Genomic DNA, 24,543 nt, shown 5'->3' with positions numbered 1-24,543 from the left:
CTAGGTCTTTCTGCACCCAGTCTTCATGAGGCTCAAAAACTGTCCATGACATTTATATTAAAATCTGCATGTGGATTTTCAACTGCCATAAAATCATAACAGAGCATGATTTGGTTTTCCTTTACACCTATATCAGTCGTAACTTTCCCACTTCCAGCAGAATCTCCTACACATGGAAATAGATGTGGAACATCTATGACTGAGATGTCAGTCCAGTTGTTCGTAGCTTTGTGGAGTTTAGGGACAGAATGAACTGCTAGATCACTTAGCCTGACAACCCCGTTATGGAAATTCATTCAGTTATTCTTGTACTGGGTCCAATAAATTGCACTGAACTAAAGTGTAGCTCCAAAACGGCATCCAGAGGATTTCAAAACATAGGAATCCACCCCTCCCCTTCATCGTTCAGGCAACTGTTAAAGAAAGCCCACTATTAGGTGTCTCGTGTCTAACCTGAAAATGTCTATGCTCAACTTCTAGTTTGTCACTGTTTTATGAAAAAGATCCTTATTATATCCCATTTTCTTATTGTGAAGACAACTATGCATTGCAAACAGTTTGCTTCCTGCATTTATTTCTGATAAGGTCTGCACAGTAGCTGACCTGTAATAAACGAGAGTGTAAATCCTTACCTTAGAGAAGATGTGAGATAAGAGCCCTTCAGCATGGATAGGCTCAGCCAATTCAGCTTCACTGAGGGACCGGCTCCATTTGTATTTTCCTGGCAGCAGTGCTACTCAGGATGCTATTTAGGTCAGTCCTGCTGACAGCAACCACTAGCTTCTGGTTTCCACCCGAGAGCATCCCCCCTTCCCCTCACCCTGAGCAGCCAGTTTGTACATGCACGTAGGAAATGGCTTTCATGCTTTGTAGTTATCTCTAACAAAGATCTGTTCACTGAAGCAATCAATTCAGTCTTGCAAACTGTGCTAGTCTTCATGTGGTAGTAAGTGAGTGTGTGTGTGTACTTGTGTTAGGGAGAGGATTAACACATTCAAGAAAGAAGTTGATAAGAAGGTGATAAGAAAGAAGAGGCAGGAAAAATGCACATGGAGCCATCCCCTCAGGCTGAAAGAAAGCACTCAGTAGTCAGTGGAGAATGGCTAACATGCCATCAATTCATCCCCTAATTTGTTCTGTTGTCATTAATTTATTGAACCATAGGCTATGTCAAACTCCCCCCAGAATATTTTTTTCTGATTTCTGTCAGGCAAACCCATTGCCTCATTAGAAAATGAAGTCAGGTTAGTTCATTAAGATTGCTCTCTTGCTGCTGGTGATCATTTACATTTGTGGCTGATAGCAACAAAGTCCTTTTTCCCCGCTTCTTGTGATTATAAATCCCAATTAGAAAACAGGATTGTTTAATAGTGGTAACCATGTAGACGTAGCATAACTTATAAACATAGATGTGTTATGTTTTTGATGAAACACACATACATCCATTTTCTACAGCATTGTGTGTATTGGCATTAAAGATATCCTCTTACTTTTAATTCCTTCCTGGTACGCAAAGCTAGCTTCAGAGACCTACGTCTTTCTCGCTCTAAAAGCATGGTCACACAATGACAGCTATGGCTGAGAAGGAAGTAGCTGTGGACATGAGAGACTCACCACTCCCATTATGTCATTTGCTAAAGCGAAGTTGCAGTGTGATTTAAGTGCTGCTATTGCTGTCCCTGTAATACAAGCTGGACACGAAGATTTGTGCCTCACTGGGATCTGTCTCTTAATCCCTGTTCAAACCCAAAGAAGACATCATTAAGGCAGTGGGACAGTGTGAATTTTCAGAGTAATAGATGCAATCATCAGCAGAGGAGAATTGCAACCTTTTTAAACTATTTTTAAAATGGAATATAACGCAAAGAAATATTAGTTCAAAAGACATTTGGTTACAACACAACAAAGCAAACAACCCCAAACCCCAAATCTAGCATTATTTCAGAAATTATGCTAGATGTGAAGTCCCCTGTGTAGGACACAAGTGTCCCTGTACAGAGGGGGAGGCAAACAAGTGGCCAGGAAGCCCATCAAAGTCTCACAAAAAAAGCTCCCCGAGGCAGAGCTTTCTGGGATGGCCATGTTCAGGTATGGACCTGGGCCATTAGATTGTGTTACAATCTAATTCTCTTACCTCTGGAAGCACCAGAGAAAGTCTGATACTAGGAACCCATGCTTTAGGACTCAAACAGATGCTGATGTCTTGGTTACAACACTGTAGACATGTCTGATGGTAGCAGAGCATGGCGATTGCTCCCTGTCTACCTAAATGACCAATGCTCTATATGTTATAAGTCTGGCTGATGCTAGATATTTGGGCAGTAGGAAGGGCTAGCATGAAGAAGGGTTTTGGTAGCTCTTTTGACACCCCTATGCCCTCTTGCCCAGCTTGGAGCAGACACGGCAATTCACCCATACCTGAGAAGAGCTGTGTTGCACCCTGTACCAGGAGGTGCTGCAGCGCTGGCCATTTGAAGGTGGTTGGACTATGGGAGTGGTGCTGTGTAGGGAGGAAAATCTGAAACGGAGACATGCCTCAAAACCCTGCTAAACTTCATGCTTGCTAAGCCTTTCAAGGACACTCCAAGCCATCACAAACCAAGTTTGTTCCTAAAGCATTTGTCCTGCCTCGTCCCTGCCCAAGTGACTTGTTCATACTTTTTTGCTGCTTCCTTTGCTCAAGTGGCTATTTTTTAGCCTAGGTCAGCTCTCCTGACAGGTAGAACAGGGAAAGGGGCAGTGCAGGGGCAGGAATAAGGAGCCCAAAGCAGGATGGTGAGACAGCTGCTTTTCCTGGCTCTGCCAGGCTAAAACAGCCACAAAACTCTGGCCTAAATCAGAAGCAGACTTGTTATTTGAGGCAGACGAATTTCTCCAAGAGCTCAGCTTCCAGACTCATCTTAAAATCTCTCTTCCCCTCAGCAACAGCTGAGCACACCCAAAAATCTGACCAAGGTACCAGGGAAACCTCCAATGCAGGTGACTGCCAACTTTACACCATTTGCTCAGAGAAGTTGTGGGGTCTCCTTCTCTGGAGATATCCAAACCCCACCTGGATGCCATCGTGAAAAATGTGTTAGGTGACCCTGCTCGGCAGGAGGGTTGGACCAGATGATCTCCAGGGGTTCCTGCCAACCTCGGCCACTCTGTGACTGTGTGACTGTGTGATTTACACCATTGTGGGTGACACGGGTGGTAGGGGGATGGTTGGATCTTGGAGGTCATTTCCAACTTTAATGGTTCTATGATTCTACTATTCCTCAGCCCCGAGGAGCAGACAGGAGGAGCTTTCCCACACCGGGAAGTGAAGCGGGCCGAGGAGTCACCCCTGATTTTCCCCATGGTGTCTGGACCGTCCCCATTGCGGCCTCCGCGCCCTTTGTGGGCCCTGAGGAGGCGGCGGGGCTGAGCGGCGGGCCTCCTGTCACGGCCCTGCCGCTCCTCTCACTTCAACAGTGCCACCTAGTGCCTCTTTTCGGTCATTTCAAGGGAAAATGGGGGGCTGGAAGGTTTTGAGGGAGGGCTACGAGAGAAGGAGCCCATCCGGATGAGTGCAAGCCGCTAGGAGCCGGCACAGCCGCGGGTGGGCTGGAGGCTGCGCTGCCCCTGCCCGGCCCCGGTTAACTGTGAGCAGGCAACAGAGCACCCAGAGAAAAGTGTTGGTGAAAAAAAAAAATAAAAGAAAAACGACACGTTTTCCCACTTCTTGAATCGCCTAACGTGTTTCCGGGCTGGTTTTAACAAAAGTGGCACGGGGGGTTAATGCCAGAGATGGGGGCGGGGGGGAGGGGGGGGCTTCCTCGGGTTGTACTACAGCAAATGCTTCCGAGACTGAATGGTTAAAGCAGAATTGGAAACTGCAAAGTTCATCCATTCATAGAGGCAATTCCCTTATTAATAAAAACCAGCAGCAGCTGAAGCTGTCCCAGCCGAATAGTGGCTGTGGGAGGGACAAGTCCCAGACCCCGAGCCCAGAGATGGAGGGGGGGGGGCTTCCCCAAAACTGCGGGGGCACGAAGAGGAAATCAGGTGGTGGCAACGTGTGTGCATTGCGTTTCTTTGCAGAATTGGCGACTTAGCTAGCTGAATTCCAGCCGCTGAATTGGTCCTTGGCTGCTGAGATCATTTCAATGGGCAGGGTTGGCTTTTTTTTTTTTTTTTTTTTTTTTCCTCCTTACAGGAGTTCCCTCCCCTCCTTCCCATCCTCCGCCTATTAAAACAACTCAAGTCTCACTTGTTAAAAAGACCCCATAACGTGGAGGAGGCAGAAAAGCAGCAGCAGCAGGAAAGAAAAAGAAATCTGGTTAACATTACCCGTTTGCTGCTGCTGAGAAACCTCATTGAAACAGTTACTCGGTCAGCAAGGCATCACCAAAGAGACTTTATCTGATGCTGTACATCTCAAACTTTCTGACGCTGCCTTGCAACTTCTCCAGGCTCCTGGCTAGCCAGGTTTGAAATACGATCTTCAGCTTCGACCACGAGAAATTAACTCCTAATTTATTATTTCTTTTTTTTTTAATTATTATTATTTGAAAAAAAAAAAAAAGAAATCCCACAACTTTGAACTAGAAACTGAAGCAGAAAAAGACAAATACGTTGTAATAGGGAAAACACGTGGGAGAAAATGAGCAGGACTGAATAGCCTTAAATGATTATTTTTTATTATTTTCCTTTTTAATTATTTTTTATTCCTGAGCGTCTGAATAAGTCCCTGAAAAGTGCGATTTGATCTTTTTACCTCAAACTTGGAAACTGTTCAGCGGGAGCAACGGTACGTGAGACCACACAGCTGGCTGGAGCCCCTCTATGACCAAAGGACAGAAGGACAAACAAGGTGGGTGATTTACGAGCTTTACGAGCCCCCCTTTCTGTCATCTCGGCAGCAGAAGACCCTCTCCTCCCATCCCCAAGGGAGGAAGGCTGAACAGAGCCCCAGAACAGGAGCGGGGCTGGGGAGGGATCTCACCGTGCCTAGGCTACACCTATTTCAGCAGTGAATAGGGCCGCAGGGAGGATGAATGAGGTTTTCAACTTCGACCCCCCCTCCGCATAATCCCTTTAAGATATTGCTGAGCGATACGATTCGGAAAATAACGATGATAATAATGAAGCAACAGGTTCGGAAGCCGTTCCCCAGCCCAGGTCGGCTTCTCCCCTGCCTGCAGAGGAGAGGGAGGGATGAGACGGCAGGCAGGAAAGCGAGGGGAGGCCGGGGGGAGGCGGGCTAAACCCCGCCTGGGAGCCGGAGCGGAGGGAGGGGGGAACAAACGCGATCAAGATGTCTCAGCGCGGAGCCCCCGGGGGAAGCAGGGGGGGCTGCAGCCTGCCCCCAGACCTCCCGACCCCCCCGCGCAACCCTAATTGCGGGGAACTTGGGCTGGGGTGGGGGTCGCCCCCCCGGCATAGCTGCGGGGGGAGGCAGCCCCGGAGCAATATTACGGCCCCTTCCCCGCCCGGCGGGGGTCTGCGGGTGCGGAGCGGAGCCCGCGACCCCCTCCTTTATTTCCTCCCCTCCCCCTTTATTTGCCCCCCTCCCCCCCCCCCCCAAATCTTCACGCCTCCCTTCTCGCCCCCTCCCTCCCCCACGTGGCAAAGCGGGGGATCCCCCCCGACGCCCCGCCCACCCCTTGTGACGCACCCGGAGCCGCCCCCCCCCCATTGGCTACGACGCGGGGCCGGGGTTCCCCCGCCGGAGGCTGCCCCCACGCCCCAGGGCTGCCCCGGGGGCTGTGCGATGCTGCTGCCCCCCCTGCAGAGCCGGCCCCAGCCGCCTGCCCCTGCACCTGCCCCAAATTCTCAGCTCCTGGCTGCCCTGAGCCCCGCCACCCTCCCTAATGTCCTGCCAAAGGATGGAAGGGATCCTAAGGGCGGCCCCCCTTATCCCACACACCGTCCCTGGTGGGTTTCGGCGAGCCACGATGCTTCTACGATCCCCCAAAGCATGGGAATCCCTCATAGTCTCCTTACGGGTTGTCTTTCCATAGGCACTCGCACACTTCCCAGCACACGCGATGCGTAACATGGTGCCCCCAGATAGGTCAGTCCTTTTGGGTGTGATTGCAGTGAAATTTGTCCTTTTCCCCCCAAAAATGAGCCCAAGTGCAGTCCTTACCAAGCCTTGAGTTTTGCCTCAGCAGAACTTTATTGAAACTTTATTTCATGCTAATAAATCTATGTGCAAGGGTAAAAACACCTGGGTGAAGGCTTTCCCAGTAGGAAAAACAGCTGTATGGGGTTCAGTGGGGTTTCCCTTGCTAGTTGAGCTAGCAGCAAACTCAGCTGGTCGTATTTATGGTGTGCAAGCAAATCAGATATGTGCTTCATTTTATTACTACTCAAAGTTAATGTATAAAGCAGCAAATTACCCTTGCATTCAGTGTAGGAGGACTTGACTAAGTCAAACACGATATTACCTGTGCTTGATAAACAAATTACAAGATAATGAGCTATGAAGATCAAATAAATATTTACTTGCCAGACTGAGGCATGGAGTAGTCCGGTTTGTGCCAAAAGCGTCTGTGGATCTCAGAACTGGTAACCAGGAAACTGAAACCAGAATATTTTTACCTGCAATCTAAAATTTCTCAGCGCAAATATGATTAACTTCTTGGTTTTATTTCTTGGACCATTCAGTTTGGGGTTTTGGGCTTTCTTTTCGTCAATTTAACCAGCATATCACTGTCTACATTAGGGACAAATCCACCTAGCAGTTACTCAGACCTATCAGAGACTAAATTTGGGCACTTTAGGGGAAAAACATACATTGAGAAGACAGAAGGCTCTTGATTTGCTGATCAAAGCCTGTGCATACAGATACAGTTTACCATCATTACTAACCCTGTTCTTTAAACCTAAACCCAGAGTTAATTTTAGTCTTATGTGAGCCCTTTCCAGAAGATCAATGGCATGACAAAATCTGGAAGTGATAAATAACCGAAAGTACCAGATATGGTAACTCCGCTGTAGTAAAGATGTACAGATGTAACATAATTTTTCAGTTTCCTCTCTGTGGGCTGTAAAGGAGAAGAGGGTGTCTGGGCAGCTATTTTATGCTTATAATTAATGTGTACCTGGAATCATTTGTACTTCAAAGATAAATGATTTACTTTGCTGCCAAAATAAGGCTAAATGTTTCTAAATATTGGATGAATATTTATAACACTCAGACAGTGTTTGTGTATAAACACGGACTATATGTGTATAAGGCCACATACAACGTGTGCACGCACATGCACACTTGCACTCAAATACACAGTTATTCCAGCAGCTGATCTGTAGAAACCACTGCTATTATTCTCACAAGGAAGGTTTCTTTTTTCATGCTTATAAAAGCTGTGTGCAAAGCAGCCCTCAGTAGCTGTATGCACGTATACTCACATGTGTCAGCTCTTGTGTTGCCAGCATCAGTGATCTCAGGCACCCTGCGGAGTACGAGTTGCATGTTTCCTACAGACACACTACTTCTGAATCTACATTCTGATGAATATAGGAAAGGAAGTGGCCTGTTTTTTTTTTTTTTTGTTTGTTTGTTTTTTTGGTTGGTTGGTTTTTTGTTTTGTTTTGTTTTTAGGAAAAATAGTTATGTGGAAATTGGGAACCGGTGGGTCCCATGTGACACCAGAGAGAGTAACACTACAGGTATCAGTAGCCTCAGCCTTATGAAGAGTACTGTAGACCTCCAAGAGCCTCCAGCATGGTCACTATTCCCATTCTACAGGAGGTGAAGCTGAGGCAGAGAGAGGTGAATTCACCTGCCTAAGGTCACCCAGCAGGTGAATGGCAGTACTAGGAACAAAATCCCAGTCATCCAGGTCCTCGTTCACCCTCTCTGATTCCCTCACGTAAGAAAGGCAGGGCTTAAGCAATGACCAATCTGTCAATGTTCAGAAGAGAGATTAATCTATATAATAAATATTTCCAATGTATGGATACATTTTCATTGTGAATACTCCAGAAACAACAGCTCCACAGAGAAATTTAGGTTTATTTATTTCTTTATGCCTGCCTTACAGAACTGGAAGACAAATTTTCCACTGGTTTCCCTCTTCAGCAAAATACTTAAGTGCGCACTTATCTTTAATGGCACGCTTACATGCTTTGCTGAATCCAAAGCCTCAGCACTAGGGCTCAGAGGACCACGACTAGCAGACACTCAAGAATTCAGCTTCTATGTAAAGATGAGACACTTTCAAACATTTTCAGTGCTCAGCGCTTCCGATTGCAACAAAGATTTGCAGAGAAGACTGACGGGCAGATGTTATACATGGGGTTGGTCTGTACTATTTTAGCTTGAATCAGGAGTGTGCTATTGAAGCAAATGCTACAGTTCCCCTCCCCTTGCTTTGGTTTGTGATGCAAAGTGACACGGAGCACATGATGCATTCCTCTTGAATGAAACTAATTGCAAGATGCACCGCTAGAGCAGACTGTTCAGGGTTTGCAGTCTTGGGTCTGACTAAACTTGGTTCGGAGTAAAATCAGAAACATATGGAAAGTGGAAGTTAGGCCCTTACCACCCCTTGCTCTTTTTTGCAGGTCTGTTCCTGTAGTATTGGACAGTATTTGCTGATATGGCCATAGCTCTATGAGTCTAGAGAGAGGCACTGCTCTTTTGAACCCTTAGAGATGAAGGGGATGAAATAATCACACTTGTGATTGAATATTTATTGCTGTCTCGTGGACCATAATGACCTTTGCACTATAAGGTTTTTGTTTGTTTTTAAGATCTTTTATTCAAATCTTTTGGAGTTAGTAAGTGATAATTCTTTCAAACAATCTTCCAAACCATTTCTTTTTATGTATGAGCTTCCTGAGTCTCCCTCTCTTGTTTGTTTGTTTGTTTGTTTGTTTTTTAATCTTCTGAGGGAAAGCAAGCCAGAACATACCAATACGTTTGAGTGCTGTATATGAGAGACACCTTAAACAGATGATGCAGTGAGCTGCATCCCATATATTGCAAGAAAACCTGATTTCATTTTAACCTTTTATCAGTCAGCAGTTCCCAGTTCAGTATTAACAGATGCAGGGGTCCACCTGACTGCATCCTTAGTCCTCAGAGCAGCTACACATTGGCTGACACAGAATAAATGAACAGAGTGCAGAAAGTATTGATGTGTTCAGATACCACTACACAAAGATTTTCTGGATATGAATTTCCCCTTATTCTATTTATTACTCTTTTGAAGTATTGGCAATAAGTGCAAAGGAAGTACTGTTTTTGTTTGCTTGTTTGTTTGTTTTTTCCTGAGTAAATATGCAGTGCAAATCAGGGCATTAGATCCTGCTGTATTTCAATCAAATATCTGTATCTTAGGAAGGTTAGACTTATGTAGCTAAATATTTTCCAGAATAGAGAGAGCTCAAGCATATTTTGCTATGCTCATCTGATTTGGGATCTAAGGCAATATTCAGCTTGCGAAAGGGCTGTGATCTTTAGTGTTAGATGTAGTCCCTCAGTTACTATGTACAAGGTAGGTATCAGTCAACTCCTTGTTAATCTGGAAGTTTTAATGAAAATAATGCTAGAAGACTTCAGCTTTAAGTTGACAGATGTTAATAGTAATGTACAGTAAGTTCTTCCTCAACAAAAGTGTGGAAAAATAAAAATACTCTTTATGTGCATTTATCAGGTTACCAGAATAGACGCTAAATAATTCACTAGGTGGACTCTGATGCCAAGTACCTGCAAGGGTTTCTTTCTTGGCCATGCTCTTTCATAGGAGTCTCCAAACACAGGCACATATGTTCATTGCCTCCTCCTGTACAGTCACTACAAGACATGTATATGCTTGGGCTGCTTGGTGAATCAAAGTCTGTGTCATTAAATCAGCAACAGCCTACACACCATTAGCATTGAGCAAACTGCTTTCACATTTCTTTTCTACTAGGTGAGCTGTTAAGCACTGACTGACCAGCTCCATTCATGAAAATAAACAGCTGCAAGATGATAAATTGCTCAGTAGTAGACTTTGAAGCCTCTCTACGTTCACTTGTCATGTGTGCACAAACGTTGGCCCTGTGCTGGGTGCTATGCTAAAGCTTGTACTGGGTTCAGCACTGCAGGGTTAGATGAAGGTGCCTGTAAAGGGTTCAGGTGCCTGAACTGCAGAGTAGGATTAGCAGTCCTGTCTCAGGCTTCCCATGCACTACATGGGAGACATATGCACCTCTAAAAGAGCCTCACATGGTGCCCTGGGTATAGTATTCTTGAATCTTCAACCTTATTGCCCCCTGGAAATGTCATTCAGGGCTGACACAAAACAATGGAGCGTCTGACCTCTTCCAGGGCTGAATAGCTTTCACTTTAATAAGAAAGAAAGAATATTGCAGGTACTACCTTCTTCCTCTTGCTTTATAGAGATGATTAAAAAAAACAGTCTGAAAGTGCAAGACCCAGTTTTGACTCCAGAGACAGTAACCCACGAATTCACCTTCCCACCAGGCCAGGAGTTCTGTCTTCCTCTCTCCAGCACCTGTTCCCACATAGCAGCAGTTCCATGCCCCTACAGAAATGACCTGCTATCATTTTTGTTGGTCCAGGAATATGGGACTAGCTGCAGGTCCTCCCATCTGCACCACCTCATCCCCAGTCCATGGAGGACTGTTCACATTTTTATTCTTTTGTTTAAAAGTGCTGCAGTACCGCTTCTTTGGGTCATCCTTACTGGGTTAAATCCCTCAAAGAACTGAAAACCCAGTAGGCTGAGGCATAAAACACTGAGCTGGGCTGACCATACGAGGTGTGAGCTGTTGAACTGCTGTGGTGATGGCAACATTGAAGATAAGCATTACATTTTGCTGAAAAAGTATTGCTAGCACTTAGAAAGAGTGATTATCTAGGAAATGATTGAAAAGTAATCATGGCTTTGAAAGTGAATACAGGTATTTGTCCCTTACCAAGCACTTGACATTTGCATCTTGACTCAGCATGGCATTATCTTAGGTGTACGATGTTCAGGAGCCGTAGTGTGCACTGCTTCTCTGATAATACTTGATTCTAGCTTTATGTGACAAGATCAGGAACATTGTGACTGATGTGTTATTACAGATGCCCTTTTACACTTCACTGTGTTAGGCCAGACTAGTTTTTTACAACAGCACTATCTGACATTAAAATCCGATGCAGCTATTCCCTACCCTCAATGCTTCTATTTGACTCAGCAATTCAGTTTTGGCTTCAGATTCATACAAGCATCATTTCCTTTTAACTTCTTGGCTCAATTATTGGAGAAGGGTGGAGAGGTTTTGGCTTCTTTGCTATTGTTTGGGCACGTTCAAGCTGATACAGATCAATTCTGCTGGGCATGATATCAATAGGTCACGTGCTAAAGCTTGAAAATATTGAGCAACTTTTTACAGATTTTGCCTGAGATTCAGTCAGTTAAAAGACATACATAAAACCTCCAATTGCATATACAAAGGGGAAAGTTTCTTTGATGAAAGCCAGGAATTTAGATCAAAACACTGTTTATTTTCCCAAGGTTGACAGTTAAAGGACAGAAAAAAATGCTATTTTATTAAGACCAGAAATCCATTTCTTGATCTTAAAAGAGTGGTTTTTCTGAGGGAGGGAAACTGTGCTGTAATGACAAGATCAGAGAATGCATTTTTTTTTTTTTTCCTTTTGTGCGGAAACACTTCATAGGAAAAGAAAGAGCAATAACAAATTAATATAAAAAGAAGCGCGGTACAGTGTATAGTCAGTCAAATGTAAACGCTGCAGATCTTAATCTAAATCCGGTGAGCTATACCCATACAAGTGGTCCATTGATTTCAGTCATATAATTCCTAATGTAAGCAGACTTCAGCCCCTGCTCACTAATAGGCATTTTCTATTTCTGGCAAGAGAAGAGAAGTCATGGACCCCAAATAGGAAAGCCTCATACAACTGCACCATTAATGAAGCATTCACCTTGATGTTTCTGACCTTCTGTGTACTTGGGGGTTAATAAATACACAGGCTATTTGACTTCAAGGTAATCTAGAAGGGATCCATTACTTAATCTGTTTTCTAAAGCCTGTCTATTTTGGGCACTGGGTTTTAATTCACCTATAGTGGTGGCTCATATAAGCCATCTTTTATTAGGCTTCTTGATGACCCCTATTGTGAAAGATTTCCAGACAGGCCAGAGCAGGGTCTGGTGCTGGTGGGTGATTACAGCACCTGTCAGAGCCCAGCCATAAGTATTCAAGGAAGTCCTAGAGATAGGGTCCGATTTCTTTAACAGCGTCTCCAAATATACATTTAAGAGGCTTCCCCTTGTCTTGAAATTTAAGACCCTAAATAGCTGGTGGAAAAAAACATAGTCTTTGTAATCTCAGACTTGATGCTCGCCTGGTTTATTTTTATTTTGTAATACATTCTGCATTGACAATTTCTTTTTTCTTCCAAGCCTGTAACATCTCAGACAGAAATATGATTGTTGACAGCTATGCTGCTGCAGCTTGGTAGTATTTTTTCACAACATTTCACAAGAAAGAGTTAAAAACATATATGATGTAAGGAAGTGCTGTTCCAGCTTCAGTTTTGGTCAACAGATGATGAAACAAACATTATCAGGCAGGATGTTAGCAGAAGGGAAAATATGAATAACAGTAAGAAAACACAAATATTAAGTCCCTCACCTTAAGAGGCCCTAATTCAGCAAAATATTTGAGCATGTGCTTCAGACTCTTTGGCTTACGATGTACTTACCAGGTTAGCCTTGAACAGACATTATCCACTTTATGTTCCTAAGGTCAAAGGTATTGACATCAAACATCATTGACTTTTCTGTAGTTATGACAAAGTTGTTGCTCATCCATGGCCTAGAGCTTAGGCTGGAAGATCTTACAGCCAGGTGACCTACACGTGCAGAAGCTGTCAGAATCAGCTGGTTATCTGATGAATTTTAAGTCCAGGGTGAAACCTTGGCTCTGTTAAATTAATGTGTACTTTTTCCACAGACCTAATCTCCATCAGACTTCAGCCATGCTCATAGATGCGTATATCTATGCACACAAATGTATGAATAACACATTTTTGCAACGGTATTGAGAAGACCTTTTAAAGCAGATGTCTGATTATATAAATACAAATTACAAATATAGTCAGACATCTGTCTAAAAATTATAAAGATATTCAGGCATCTGTTTTAAGAATGTCTTTCCAATATTTTTGCAAGCATAAGTAAGCGACAGAAGTGATTCAGGGTGGGGGGATGCAGTCACGACATGGTTGGGGGTGAGTAGAGGCTGCGCAGACGTTCAGCTGTTCCTTCCACCCATGGCCATATGAAGTGAGTAGTGGCCTGAAAGTCCCTTAATATGACAGAGTGTCTCATTCAGCAAGTCACAGCTGCCAAAATAAGACCCTGACACAGACAACACTTAATGTGAGGACATTAAGAATAGTAGAAAACCTCCCTGTTACTTCAAGGTATATGTGACTCTTACTTTACGTGGAGGAAATACTGTAAAGGGAATAAGATGTAAGCTGAGCAGGTGATGCTGTAAGTCCATGACACAGCCAGAAGCATGAGGTGCATCTGTTGGTGCTGAGCTTGTTGTTGTCACGTGCACCTCTGACAAGGTCTTGTAGTGGGAAGTGGTAGCTCTGCTAACAGTTTCCATGCTTCCTTGCAGATGTATTGTGAGAGGTTTATATGTATCCTGAGAATACTTGGAACCACACTCTTCGGGGTGTCCCTCCTGCTGGGAATCACCGCTGCTTACATTGTGGGCTACCAGTTCATCCAAACAGACAACTACTACTTCTCCTTCGGACTCTATGGTGCTATCCTGGCATCACATCTCATCATCCAAAGCCTGTTTGCCTTCCTAGAGCACAGGAAAATGAAGCGGTCGTTAGAGACTCCAATCAAGCTGAATAAAACAGTTGCCCTTTGTATTGCTGCCTATCAAGAGGATCCTGACTACTTAAGAAAATGTTTACTTTCTGTGAAAAGATTGACCTACCCTGGAATTAAAGTTGTTATGGTAATTGATGGGAACTCAGAAGATGACATTTACATGATGGACATTTTCACTGAAATCATGGGTAGGGACAAATCTGCCACTTATATCTGGAATAATAACTTCCACGACAAAGGGCCAGGTGAGACAGAGGAGTCTCACAGAGAGAGCATACAGCACGTATCTCAACTGGTCCTGTCCAACAAAAGTGTTTGCATCATGCAGAAATGGGGTGGAAAAAGAGAAGTAATGTACACAGCATTCAAAGCACTGGGGAGAAGCGTGGATTATGTACAGGTAGGTATTAAAGCACTAGGTCGGTGCCAATTCAAACACACTTTGAAAGAAAGCAGCTTTTGTATATTTTGTGCTGCATGTTAGAGGCCATCCTAGTCCCTGATGAACACAGTGCTCCTTTCAGTCTATTTGGAAACAGCTTGACCGTTAAAAGTGTATTTTGCTACCTTTTAAAATGGTCAGCCTATCTGTGAATATGTTAAATCTGTGCACCAGCTACTGGAGAAATCTGAAAAACTTCCTCAGACTTCAGTAGTGCTCCCTCATCACAGTGGTTTTGCTTCAGGCAAAGCCAGTGGCCTCTTGAAGAGCCCTCCTCGGCTCCTGTAAGTCAAGGTCTCGGGTAAGGTTTTATTTTGTGAAGATATTAGCAGCCCTATATGCAAGCAGACAGACAAGTTTTTGGTGGCACTAGGGAATATCTCAGTGGTGAAGTCTGTAAAAAAGATGGGGATATGCTGAGGTCCTCGAAGGCTGTGCAGAGCATTTAAAAGGGTGAATGTGCAGTCTTGAAAGAAAGATTTCTTCAGCTAAAGCCTGAAGGAGCTTTTGCTTCATCACTTACAACTGCATTACCTCACTCACCGCGACTTGGCCTTTAAAGCCCGTATGACACTATTCACTTAAAAATGAATTAGGCTGGGTCCTCTCTCCTGGTTTCCAAAGCAGCAGAGACACATTTATTTCCAGCTGCCTTGGATCCCATGAAAGATTTTCTATGTTTGTGCCTTACACATGGAAGCACTCCTCGCTCCTGCAAACAGCCCTGCAGAATGCTGTAGGCTGTGTGTGGAGGGAGGTGCGTAGGGCCAGGCCAGATCCTGGGGATCGTTAGTTGCATATCAAGACCTGTGAGGCTCATTTGACTAAATCCCACTGATTATTAATTAGATGGTCTTCCTAATTAATCACGCTCAGCCTTTCCTGCCTTCTCCTGACCTCAGAACATTGCTTTGCCTGCAGAAGTCTCCTCTGGTGGGGCAGCAGAGATGGTCTCCCTTGGCTTGGGGTGGCTGCATGTGTTTCTGGGGTCGATTCTGAGCCTTGTGCAGTTGTGTGTGCACTCCACACAGCATGGTGTCCACGGGGCACAGAAAGGCAGCAAATCCTCCATGCACAGGAGAGGCAGAAAGCAAAGAGTGCCAGGAGCCACCCTGTTTTCAGAGCTTTAAGAGTTATCAGAGGTTTAAGAGAAAGGAAAAGATTTAAAGCCCATCCCCAAGCACTTACAAAACTTAAACTGATTTATTCTCTGAAAACAATGGGCTTAAATTCTCCATTGTCTGCACTTTGGTTTTTGTGCTGTGAGGGACTGTGATGGGATAAAAAATGCTGTTTTTCTGCATTAGCATGGTTTTATAATCACTTCACACAAAAGTATCATATTGCAGAGAGGAAACAGATTCAAGACAACTTTCCTCCCTCTTGCATTTGTTCAGAGAACCTGGAAAAAGTGTTTCTATTTCAACAGTCATACCGTAAACTGAGAAAATGGAAGAGAAGTTTCTGGTCTTTCAGTCAATTAACACTCCTGACCTGACTCAGAAGTCCTGATGAACGTGTCAGGGGCTGTAATGCTGCTGTAAGCAGCCACCAAAGGCTGCGCTGATGATTGATGTCACAGCCACATCTACATTATAAGAGCACCATCTTGGTGGCCCTGGCTGGCCACAGTCTTGATGTAATGCAGGTAACATGTGGCTCTGTTTTATGAATGAATGAAGGCTGAGATTTTCCACATGGTTCTTTAGGGGGTATCCACAGTGAATTACTTTAAACAGGCCCTGCACTTTAAGGGCTGAGCAATCTGCATCGATGATCAACCACTTTACAAAGTGGAGCAGTCAGCATGAGTGCTCACCCCTGACACTGTGCACTGGGGGCCTCTCGGTCCTTAAATACACCTCAGGGCTATGGGCAGGCAGTCACAAAGCAGGCTGGCTACCACAGATAACCAAGCTGTTGCTCATTAGTGGAGACTCACTAAATACCTGAAATCACTTGGGAGGCTTTACTTCCCTCCTGGAGGAGGTTAGGAGGGTGAAAGTAATTCTGTAGATGAGTTAAACTGGGAGACATCATCAGTGCAGAGTTAGCTGGTACAATCAGGGTGCAGCTCAGCTTGGCTGGATGCAGGTACCTATGTGGGCCATCCAGCACAGAATGAGACCCCTGGAGCAGCTTGGTTAAACCACCACTGGTTGTAGCAAGCATCTGAACAGCTTAGCTCAGGGCTGGAGGCTACAGCATGCAAGGCCAAGCGTCCCTTTCATGCAACTCTGTGACCCACGGCAGTAATTTCTAGGTCACCCTGCCCTTATGTGGAAAGATGGCAAATTGGCTCATGGGCTGTGCCGGGCCAGCCCTGGCTGGCCAGCCCTTGGTGTGTTTCATTCACGTTCCTAAGTTGCTTTTCTCAGGGCATGTCCTCTTTTCACCTAGAAAAACCTCATTCAGAGGGAAAATGACAGCTTGTCCCAGGAATGCAGACATGTCCACTGTGCTGGCATGGCCAGGACACATGCTGGTCATTTGTAAATAAATCCAGTGTTTTCAGGATTCCTCATCTTGTCTTAGTGGTGTTGGTCGTGGCAGATTTCTCTGCTATAGATAAATACATCTGACGGGTGGAGGCTGCTCAGCCTTACAGAGTGACAGGCACAGGAGGGAAAGCCAAGGAAATGAGGAGCGGCCTGACCCCATTCAACCACTCACGGTCACAAAAATGGGACCAAGTATCACTGCCTGAGCCCTGGGTGCCAGCAAACTGCAAATTCATGATGCAAAGCACTCAGTGACAGGTCTGTCCAGAAAGTCCCAGACAGAAATACAGGCACCCTTTCTTCCTTTTATAAGAACTACTCTGCTCCCTTTCTGTCACCAAGTGCTGTCACTGATGACAGCTTCCCACCAAAGCTGGAGGAACATGTTGGCCAGGTTACAAAGGTGCTTCCTGGGCTGAGTCCTCCAAGGAGAGGAGCTGGATGCTCTGAGTTAGTGGGAGCTGGAGATGCTTGTGGCTTTTCTCCTGACAGAAATATGTGAGTTCTCATCAGCTTTCTCCTTTCAGCCCCCTCCAAGAGAGCATGGAGAGGAAGCATTTTGGCAGATGCTCAGCTGCATCACGAGCTGAGCAGCCTGGTTATCCCGGGTAACTTCCCAGCTCAAGTCTGGTCCATAACAGAGTCTCTAAAACCTCTCCTCCCATTTGCAGAACAGAAATGAAAATTTCAGCTCCCCTAGAGAAAGGGGGGCTTAGGCTGAATTTAAAGGTTGGATGACAGGACACCAAAATTAGGATTTCTGATCTGATGCCTCACCAGAATTTGACTTCAGAGGCTATTCATACAGAGCCATTGACTTCTGCCCCTACCGTTTCCATCTGAAATCACAGAAATCCAAACTGTGGATAAACTGAAAAGAGGAGGAGAATTTGTAGGGCAGGATCTGGCTGGCCAGAGGAGTGTTTGTGGGACAGCCTCCTCTGCTCGGGCCTCTGAGCTTCAGTGAAACGAGCTTACAGGCGATCAGGACACCTCTTTGAGCAGCAGCTGGGAGAAGGAGGCACCCGCTTGTTTTAAACAGGCTGCAGCCCATGTCATTTGCCTCAGAGCAAAGGAAAGCAGCGCCAGCTGCCTTGCAGACTGGCCAGCCTGTCTGAGCCCTCCTCCTACTCTCCGGGGGAAAACCAAGACCTAATGTACACAGTGTCTAGTTGACTAGGAGTATTTGTGTGGTTGAAACGCCTTGTGTGTGTCATCTATTTTTGCCCTGGTCTAATGGAGTGCTGCATTTTGGGACTCACTCTAGCCTTACTTATATATATTTTGTATGAATGCTGGAGCAAAATAGCAAATAATTTCTGTATATCAAATGTCACATCCCTGCTCTACTAATAACACACCATGCATCTAAATCTAAAAATAAGTTTGTTCTGTAATCCAAAATGCGTATCTTAAATGAATTACTAAATCCTTCTGCAAATGAAAGAACTATTAGGTTTCTTTCCAGACTCCTAGCTGATTTTTTTTTCTTTTTCCTTTTTTATTTATTTATTTATTTATTTTTATTTTTTTCTTAAACAAGCATCTGGAATTTAACTCCTCACTCCTTCTCTCTTATGGTAGCGGGAAACATTTGACTAGGGTGCTAAACTATGCAGCCAATTCGGGGAAACCCTATGTCAGGGCTCAGCAGGAATCTGCAACACACCCACGAACATTGTCTTGCTCTGCAGTGCTCCATCTCTGAGAGCATATCTCTTATTCAAAGCAGCCAGCCCAATGTGCCAGTAAAACAAATAGAGCTGATACAGAAGAGAAGATTGTTTGCATGCACAACCCTAACAAGCACTCTGTTTCATTCAGCACCGCTCCCTGCTGCCTGATACAAACGGCCTTTAAGAAGTGTCAATGCAGACTCCAAAGAGAGATTTAATTGCATTCAGGAGAATATGCATATAGAGTTACTTATCACTCAAGTGATTTTTATTCTCTTTTCTAGTGTACTCCTTAACCCATTTTTGTTCTTTGTCTTTCTTGTAGGTCTGTGATTCAGATACTGTACTTGATCCAGCCTCATCAGTGGAAATGGTAAAGGTTTTAGAGGAAGATCCAATGGTTGGAGGAGTTGGAGGTGATGTGCAGGTGAGTACAATGATTTTCAGATTAACAGGGGTATTTCAACGATTATTTGCATTGCAACACTATTCCCTGCATGGAATACACTGAATACACTGTGGTACCATCACAGAGAAACCCTAATTCTCAGCTATGAGCACTGTATGGTTTTAACACCCATAGATAGCAGACAAGTATTACTCTCCTCCATATGTGTGAAAAATGGGACACTGAGACTGCCAGGGCTGTTGCAGCATCTTTGAGTATCTGAGTATGACTGTTTGGTCAAGGTGCCACAGAAAATCAGGGGCGACCTTATCGTTCTTTATAAGCACATTAAAGGAGGCTGTAGTGAAGTGGGGGTTGGTCTATTCTCCCACGTGCCTGGTGACAGGATAAGAGGGAATGGGCTAAAGTTGTGCCAGGGGTGTTTTAGGTTGGATATTAGGAAGAACTTCTTTACTGAGAGGGTTGTGAGGCATTGGAATGGGCTGCCCAGGGAAGTGGTGGAGTCACCATCCCTGGAGGTCTTTAAAAGACGTTCAGATGTTGAACTTAGCGATATGGTTTAGCAGAGGACTTGTTAGTGTTAGGTCAGAGGTTGGACTCGATGATCTTGAGGTCTCTTCCAACCTAGACAATTCTGTGATTCTGTGATTCTGTGAAAATCTTTAGGGCAATAGGGAACAGAGAATAGGTCTCCCAAAGCCAAATCCATCACCCCAAGCACTTTAATTATGTTACTCTTTGCAGCCAAGATTGTCACAAATAAAAACTTTTTTTTTTTTTTTTTTTTTTTTTAAATGCAGTGCACTATGCTCTCTGTGTACTGTTGGGTTTCTTCAGCATCTCTGTCAGCCAGGACAATGCACAACTCCAAAGTCAGCCCAGCTCCACTTCTGAGAGCATTTCCAGCCTTGATGAGTCTGGCTGACAACCACAGCAAAAGGCTGTTCATTCCTTTTAACACAATTGCTTCTGCTACAAGTTTTAAAGAAAAATGCATATGAATATGTCAGTTGGCCTTGGGATTGGCTCGTTGTACTCAGTCGGGCTTTTATGTGAGACAGAGAAAGGGCTATCTATATGGGCAGGCACTTACTGATGAATGCCCCAGTGGTCAGAAGTATTTCAGGCATGTGGCTCTTAATTCCAGAAATTAAGATTCCCACAGAAGCCTGAATATCTTTGTGGCTCTGGTCTGGCCACAAAACAAATATCACACTTCTCCTCACACATGTGAGACACTAGGCACGTGTGGAGGGAGTTCAGCTATGACATAAGTGCATAGTTAATAAGCACCTGCAGAAAGATGTGGGAAGAACATTTATCCTCTGGGAGGAAAGGAAGCAAAATGAAGACTCTGGCCTTTCTTTGTCTCAACTCACTTTTCAGCATATGCCAAATAAATCTGAGACAGTCTCGAGCCCATCCCTAAGCCCTGCTGCTTCTAAAACATTCTGCAATGAAGTTGAAACAGAGACAAGATGGCCTCCAGACATGACACAAATTGGGGCCATCCTGGAGGGCCTACAGTCACATAGTCCTGGATCAAACCTCTAGGGCAAGCTTTATAAGACAAAAAAAGTAGGCCAAAGACAATGTGCTTAGCCTCTCATACCCCAGCATAGCTTTAGAAGGGCTGGAAGAAGTCTTGACAGAGCGAAAGCTGTACGCAGAGGCAAGGCTGGGGAAAGAGCTACTCTGCCACAGGCTGGGAAGCAGGAGGCCACATCGTGGACTCTGCCATATCCTCAAGGGAGAGGCCAAGTCCAGCAGCAGGTCCTTGACTGTGGGTGAAGAGAAAGGAAAAACGAGCCAGGAAAGAAGTTGTGGAGAAGAGGCAAGGTTGTGAGAAAAGAATGATCATTTAGGTGGAACAGGTTCCTGAAGGCCTCACCATGCCTTTCCTGTCAGTGTCCTGGACTGTATAGGTAACTCCTGGATTTGGCGCAAGTTGGACAGAGGAGTGAGGTTTCCCCTATATTTTGGCTAACAGTATTCTAGTCTCTACAAATTCCTTATTGATCCAATGTGTATATTTTCTTTCTCAAGAGCTTGTCTAAAATGCAAACTTTTTGTATTTTGCAGATTTTGAACAAGTATGATTCCTGGATCTCCTTTCTAAGCAGCGTGAGATACTGGATGGCATTTAACATAGAAAGAGCCTGTCAGTCCTATTTTGGCTGTGTACAGTGCATCAGTGGACCTCTGGGAATGTACAGAAACTCTTTACTCCACGAATTCCTGGAAGATTGGTACAATCAAGAATTTATGGGCTCCCAGTGCAGCTTTGGAGATGACAGGCATCTAACTAACAGAGTGCTAAGTCTGGGCTATGCAACAAAATACACAGCTAGATCCAAGTGCCTTACCGAAACACCGATAGAGTATCTCAGGTGGCTGAATCAGCAGACCCGCTGGAGTAAATCGTACTTTAGAGAGTGGCTCTATAATGCAATGTGGTTCCACAAGCACCATTTGTGGATGACCTATGAAGCTGTAATCACTGGATTCTTTCCTTTCTTCCTTATTGCCACAGTCATTCAGCTCTTCTACAGGGGAAAAATTTGGAACATCCTCCTTTTCTTGTTGACAGTTCAGTTAGTGGGCCTGATAAAGTCTTCCTTTGCCAGCTTCCTTAGGGGCAACATTGTCATGGTTTTCATGTCACTCTACTCAGTGTTGTATATGTCAAGTTTACTGCCAGCAAAGATATTTGCAATTGCCACGATAAACAAAGCAGGGTGGGGCACATCAGGAAGAAAAACCATTGTAGTTAATTTTATAGGACTTATTCCAGTCTCCATTTGGTTTACAATCCTCCTAGGTGGCGTAATTTTCACTATCTACAAGGAATCAAAAAAGCCATTCTCTGAGTCAAAACAGACAGTGCTCATCATTGGCACAATCCTCTATGCATGTTACTGGATTATGCTGTTGACTTTGTACTTGGTTCTTATCACCAAATGTGGCAGGCGGAAGAAAGAGCAACACTATGACATGGTGCTAGACGTATGATTTTTCTGTGGGAAGTTACCCAGAGAGTTTTAAAGCAACCCAACGACCTTGTAGTATCTGTGGCATCAGATGGATGTTGCCAAGGGAAATGGATCGCTGCTGCTGGGAATAGGACATTTGTATTCCTCTGGGTTCATTTTCATCCTGCCAAAGTAAGAAAAAATAACAGAAACAAGAACAATAGAAAATGATTTTTTTATTTTTTTTTTCCAAGGGGGGAAAAAAGCCAAACACACAGTTTCGACCTGTTCACAAGAAAATGAGAGAACTTTTATGTTTATGCACTTTTCTATTGTGCATCTGCCTGACAGTGTTACGTTCTATATACCTCACTGGTCATGCTTATGTGTGTGGACAGGAAGGAAAGGAGTTTGGAGAATCAAGAAAATGATCTTACAACCCCTTACAACCTAATTTATGAACTTCTTTTTTTTATAGCTCTGTTTATAGGAAGGGTCTTTTGTGTTAGGCTGCCAAATGTAATGCCAAAGGTAAATTTTAAGAGGCCATTGGCTGAGCTGTATTTTTATATTATTGTATTATTTGTGTGTGTGTATTTTTAAGCCTTTTTTTTTTTAAAATCACATATTTTATATTTTACTATCTGCCAAAAAAAGTTGCCTCCCCAACAGTTTGTTCTTTAGCCTCTTTAAATACATTTGGGATAAAAAAATCACAATTCCTTCCCAAAAATTTATGCTGATTTGGTATTGTTCATAATAGAAAGAATAAAAAGTCTCTCTGCATTTTTGCAACTGCTGAATGGTTATTTCTGTGAAAAAGTATTTAAATATGCTCTTTGAAGACATTTACTAGAAAAGGCCCAACATTGTCAGTTTTCAAATACAAGCATATTTGTGCATAAAAAAAAAAAAAAAAAAAAAAAAAAAAAGGCCAAAGGGGTAGATATGTGCAATTTTGGGCTTTGTATTGTTTTGGATATCATTGTAATAGGGAAATTTGCTACTCTACTGAAAGCATAATATCTCTGGCATACACAATAACCATATGGTAAACCAGGGCTCAATACTATTGCAAAAGGCATTGCTATAGGAGAGTTCCCTCTGATTTTACATGGAATCTGAGGAACCAGAACCTCTCATCTGAAGAAACATTGGACACCCAAAACTGACCTTATCAACAGTTGTAGTTGCTCATAAATTGCTGGTATCAAGCAGGACAGAATTTTTAGTTTAAAAAATACATGAAAGGTAAACATATCATCACTTCCAAAATGTGGGTGCCTTACTATAAAACATCTGCAGTGTCCTTCATAGAGTTTACAGACAAGATAAATGTCAGCTTCTCTAACTTGCAATGTAATACAGACCCCTGTATTGAGCCCAGTAATGTGTATTTGACTAAAGCATATCTACCTGAAAAGAAGCCAACTTTTATTAGAAAACATCAAGTCTTAGCAAATCTATAACTTCCTTGGTGCCTAACAATCCATCTTGGACATTTATTTTGGACCATGATTTTAAGAAATAATATTCAGGACTAAATCCTGCAGTCTTTCACCAGCCAAAGGAATGTGGCATTGAGCCCTAATATACTTTATAAAGAGCAACAGAAAGCCAGCTGCATACAGATATGTACCCTTTTTAGATTCTGGTATTAAAAGCACTGTGGTAAAGCAGAAATCAGCATATGATGCTTAAAGAACTTAGAAGCATTTTCAGCTTCTTTTTTATGCAGACATGAATAGATTCTGCTGTAGAATGAACTGCACACACACTACCTTTTTTGTCTGATTATCTTGAGGTACATGATTGCTTGAAAGTCATACTAATGTTTTGTTAATGATTGGAGAGTTGATTCATGTTGATTACAAAATAGAACAGTATTAAAAAAAAAAAAGAGCAAAAGAAATGGTAAAAAAAAAAAAAAAAAAAAAAAACTTGACTATGCCTTTTAACTATTTATGATGTAAGTTAAAGCTTGGGTTAACATTCAAATGTCAAATAAATCCTCTCATTCTATAAAAAGATTGAATTAATTGCCTGTATTTATTCTAGCAATTATTCAATGTACTTCCAATATAGGTTGTATAGTATAATTGTTACTTTCATAAATAAAATATTTTTGATAAGATTATGACTAATTCGTGGTGTTTCTGATCAACACTTCTGCTCTGAAGCCATAAATCTGCATGTGTTTGAGAATGTTGTTATGGTGTCGCCAGCCTGATTTCCAAGCAGGAATGTGCCACTGAATAGCAGAGCACTTGGGGAGTGTGTGCCTAAAGGAGGCAGGGACTGGTCCCTGGTATGAGAAGTGATTTGGGGACCTCCAACAGAAGAAAGTCATTGAAAAACTGGACGAAGTTCAGTGTAGGGCCATCATGATGGTTGGGGTTGGAGCACAGGCTTTGTGAGGAGAGGCTGAAGGAGTGAGACTGGTTCAGCTGGAGAAGGCATGGCTTTGGTGGGAAACACTTTAGCTCATCTCCAATATGCGTAGGGAGGTCATCAAGGAAATGGAGCCAGGAACTTCACAGTGGTGCCTGGTGGGAAGATGAAAGTCTCTGGGTTTAAATTGAAACAAGACTGGGTATAAACAGAAACTTCTTCCCAGTAAGGCCAGTCAGGTATTGGAGCAGGCTGCCCAGAGAGATAATGCAGTCTCTGCCCTGGGAGGCCTTCAGAAC

At 43.7% G+C, this 24,543-nt stretch overlaps 1 protein-coding gene across 1 annotated transcript; it reads left to right on the top strand.

Annotated features, from left to right (window-relative positions):
- The first annotated feature begins 4,773 nt into the window (after positions 1–4,773).
- HAS2 (hyaluronan synthase 2) lies at positions 4,774–23,862 on the top strand. The gene is made up of 4 exons (XM_084283099.1): positions 4,774–4,837; positions 13,627–14,253; positions 18,798–18,899; positions 20,964–23,862. Exons 2-4 carry the CDS (start codon positions 13,627–13,629, stop codon positions 21,891–21,893), a joined length of 1,659 nt encoding a protein of 552 aa, XP_084139225.1. The 5' UTR covers positions 4,774–4,837; the 3' UTR covers positions 21,894–23,862.
- The last annotated feature ends 681 nt before the right edge of the window (positions 23,863–24,543 follow it).

Source organism: Netta rufina (genome assembly GCF_964035555.1).
Source record: "Netta rufina genome assembly, chromosome: 2".
Taxonomy (NCBI): Eukaryota; Metazoa; Chordata; class Aves; order Anseriformes; family Anatidae; genus Netta; species Netta rufina.
This window is presented reverse-complemented; position numbering and strand designations above follow the sequence as displayed.

Excerpts from the sequence above, each read along its gene's own strand:
- HAS2 (XM_084283099.1), top strand. The coding sequence starts at position 13,627 with ATGTATTGTGAGAGGTTTATATGTATCCTGAGAATACTTGGAACCACA. Across the intron at positions 14,254-18,797 it reads GAAGCGTGGATTATGTACAG|GTCTGTGATTCAGATACTGT; the intron begins GTAGGTATTAAA and ends TCTTTCTTGTAG. Across the intron at positions 18,900-20,963 it reads GAGTTGGAGGTGATGTGCAG|ATTTTGAACAAGTATGATTC; the intron begins GTGAGTACAATG and ends TGTATTTTGCAG.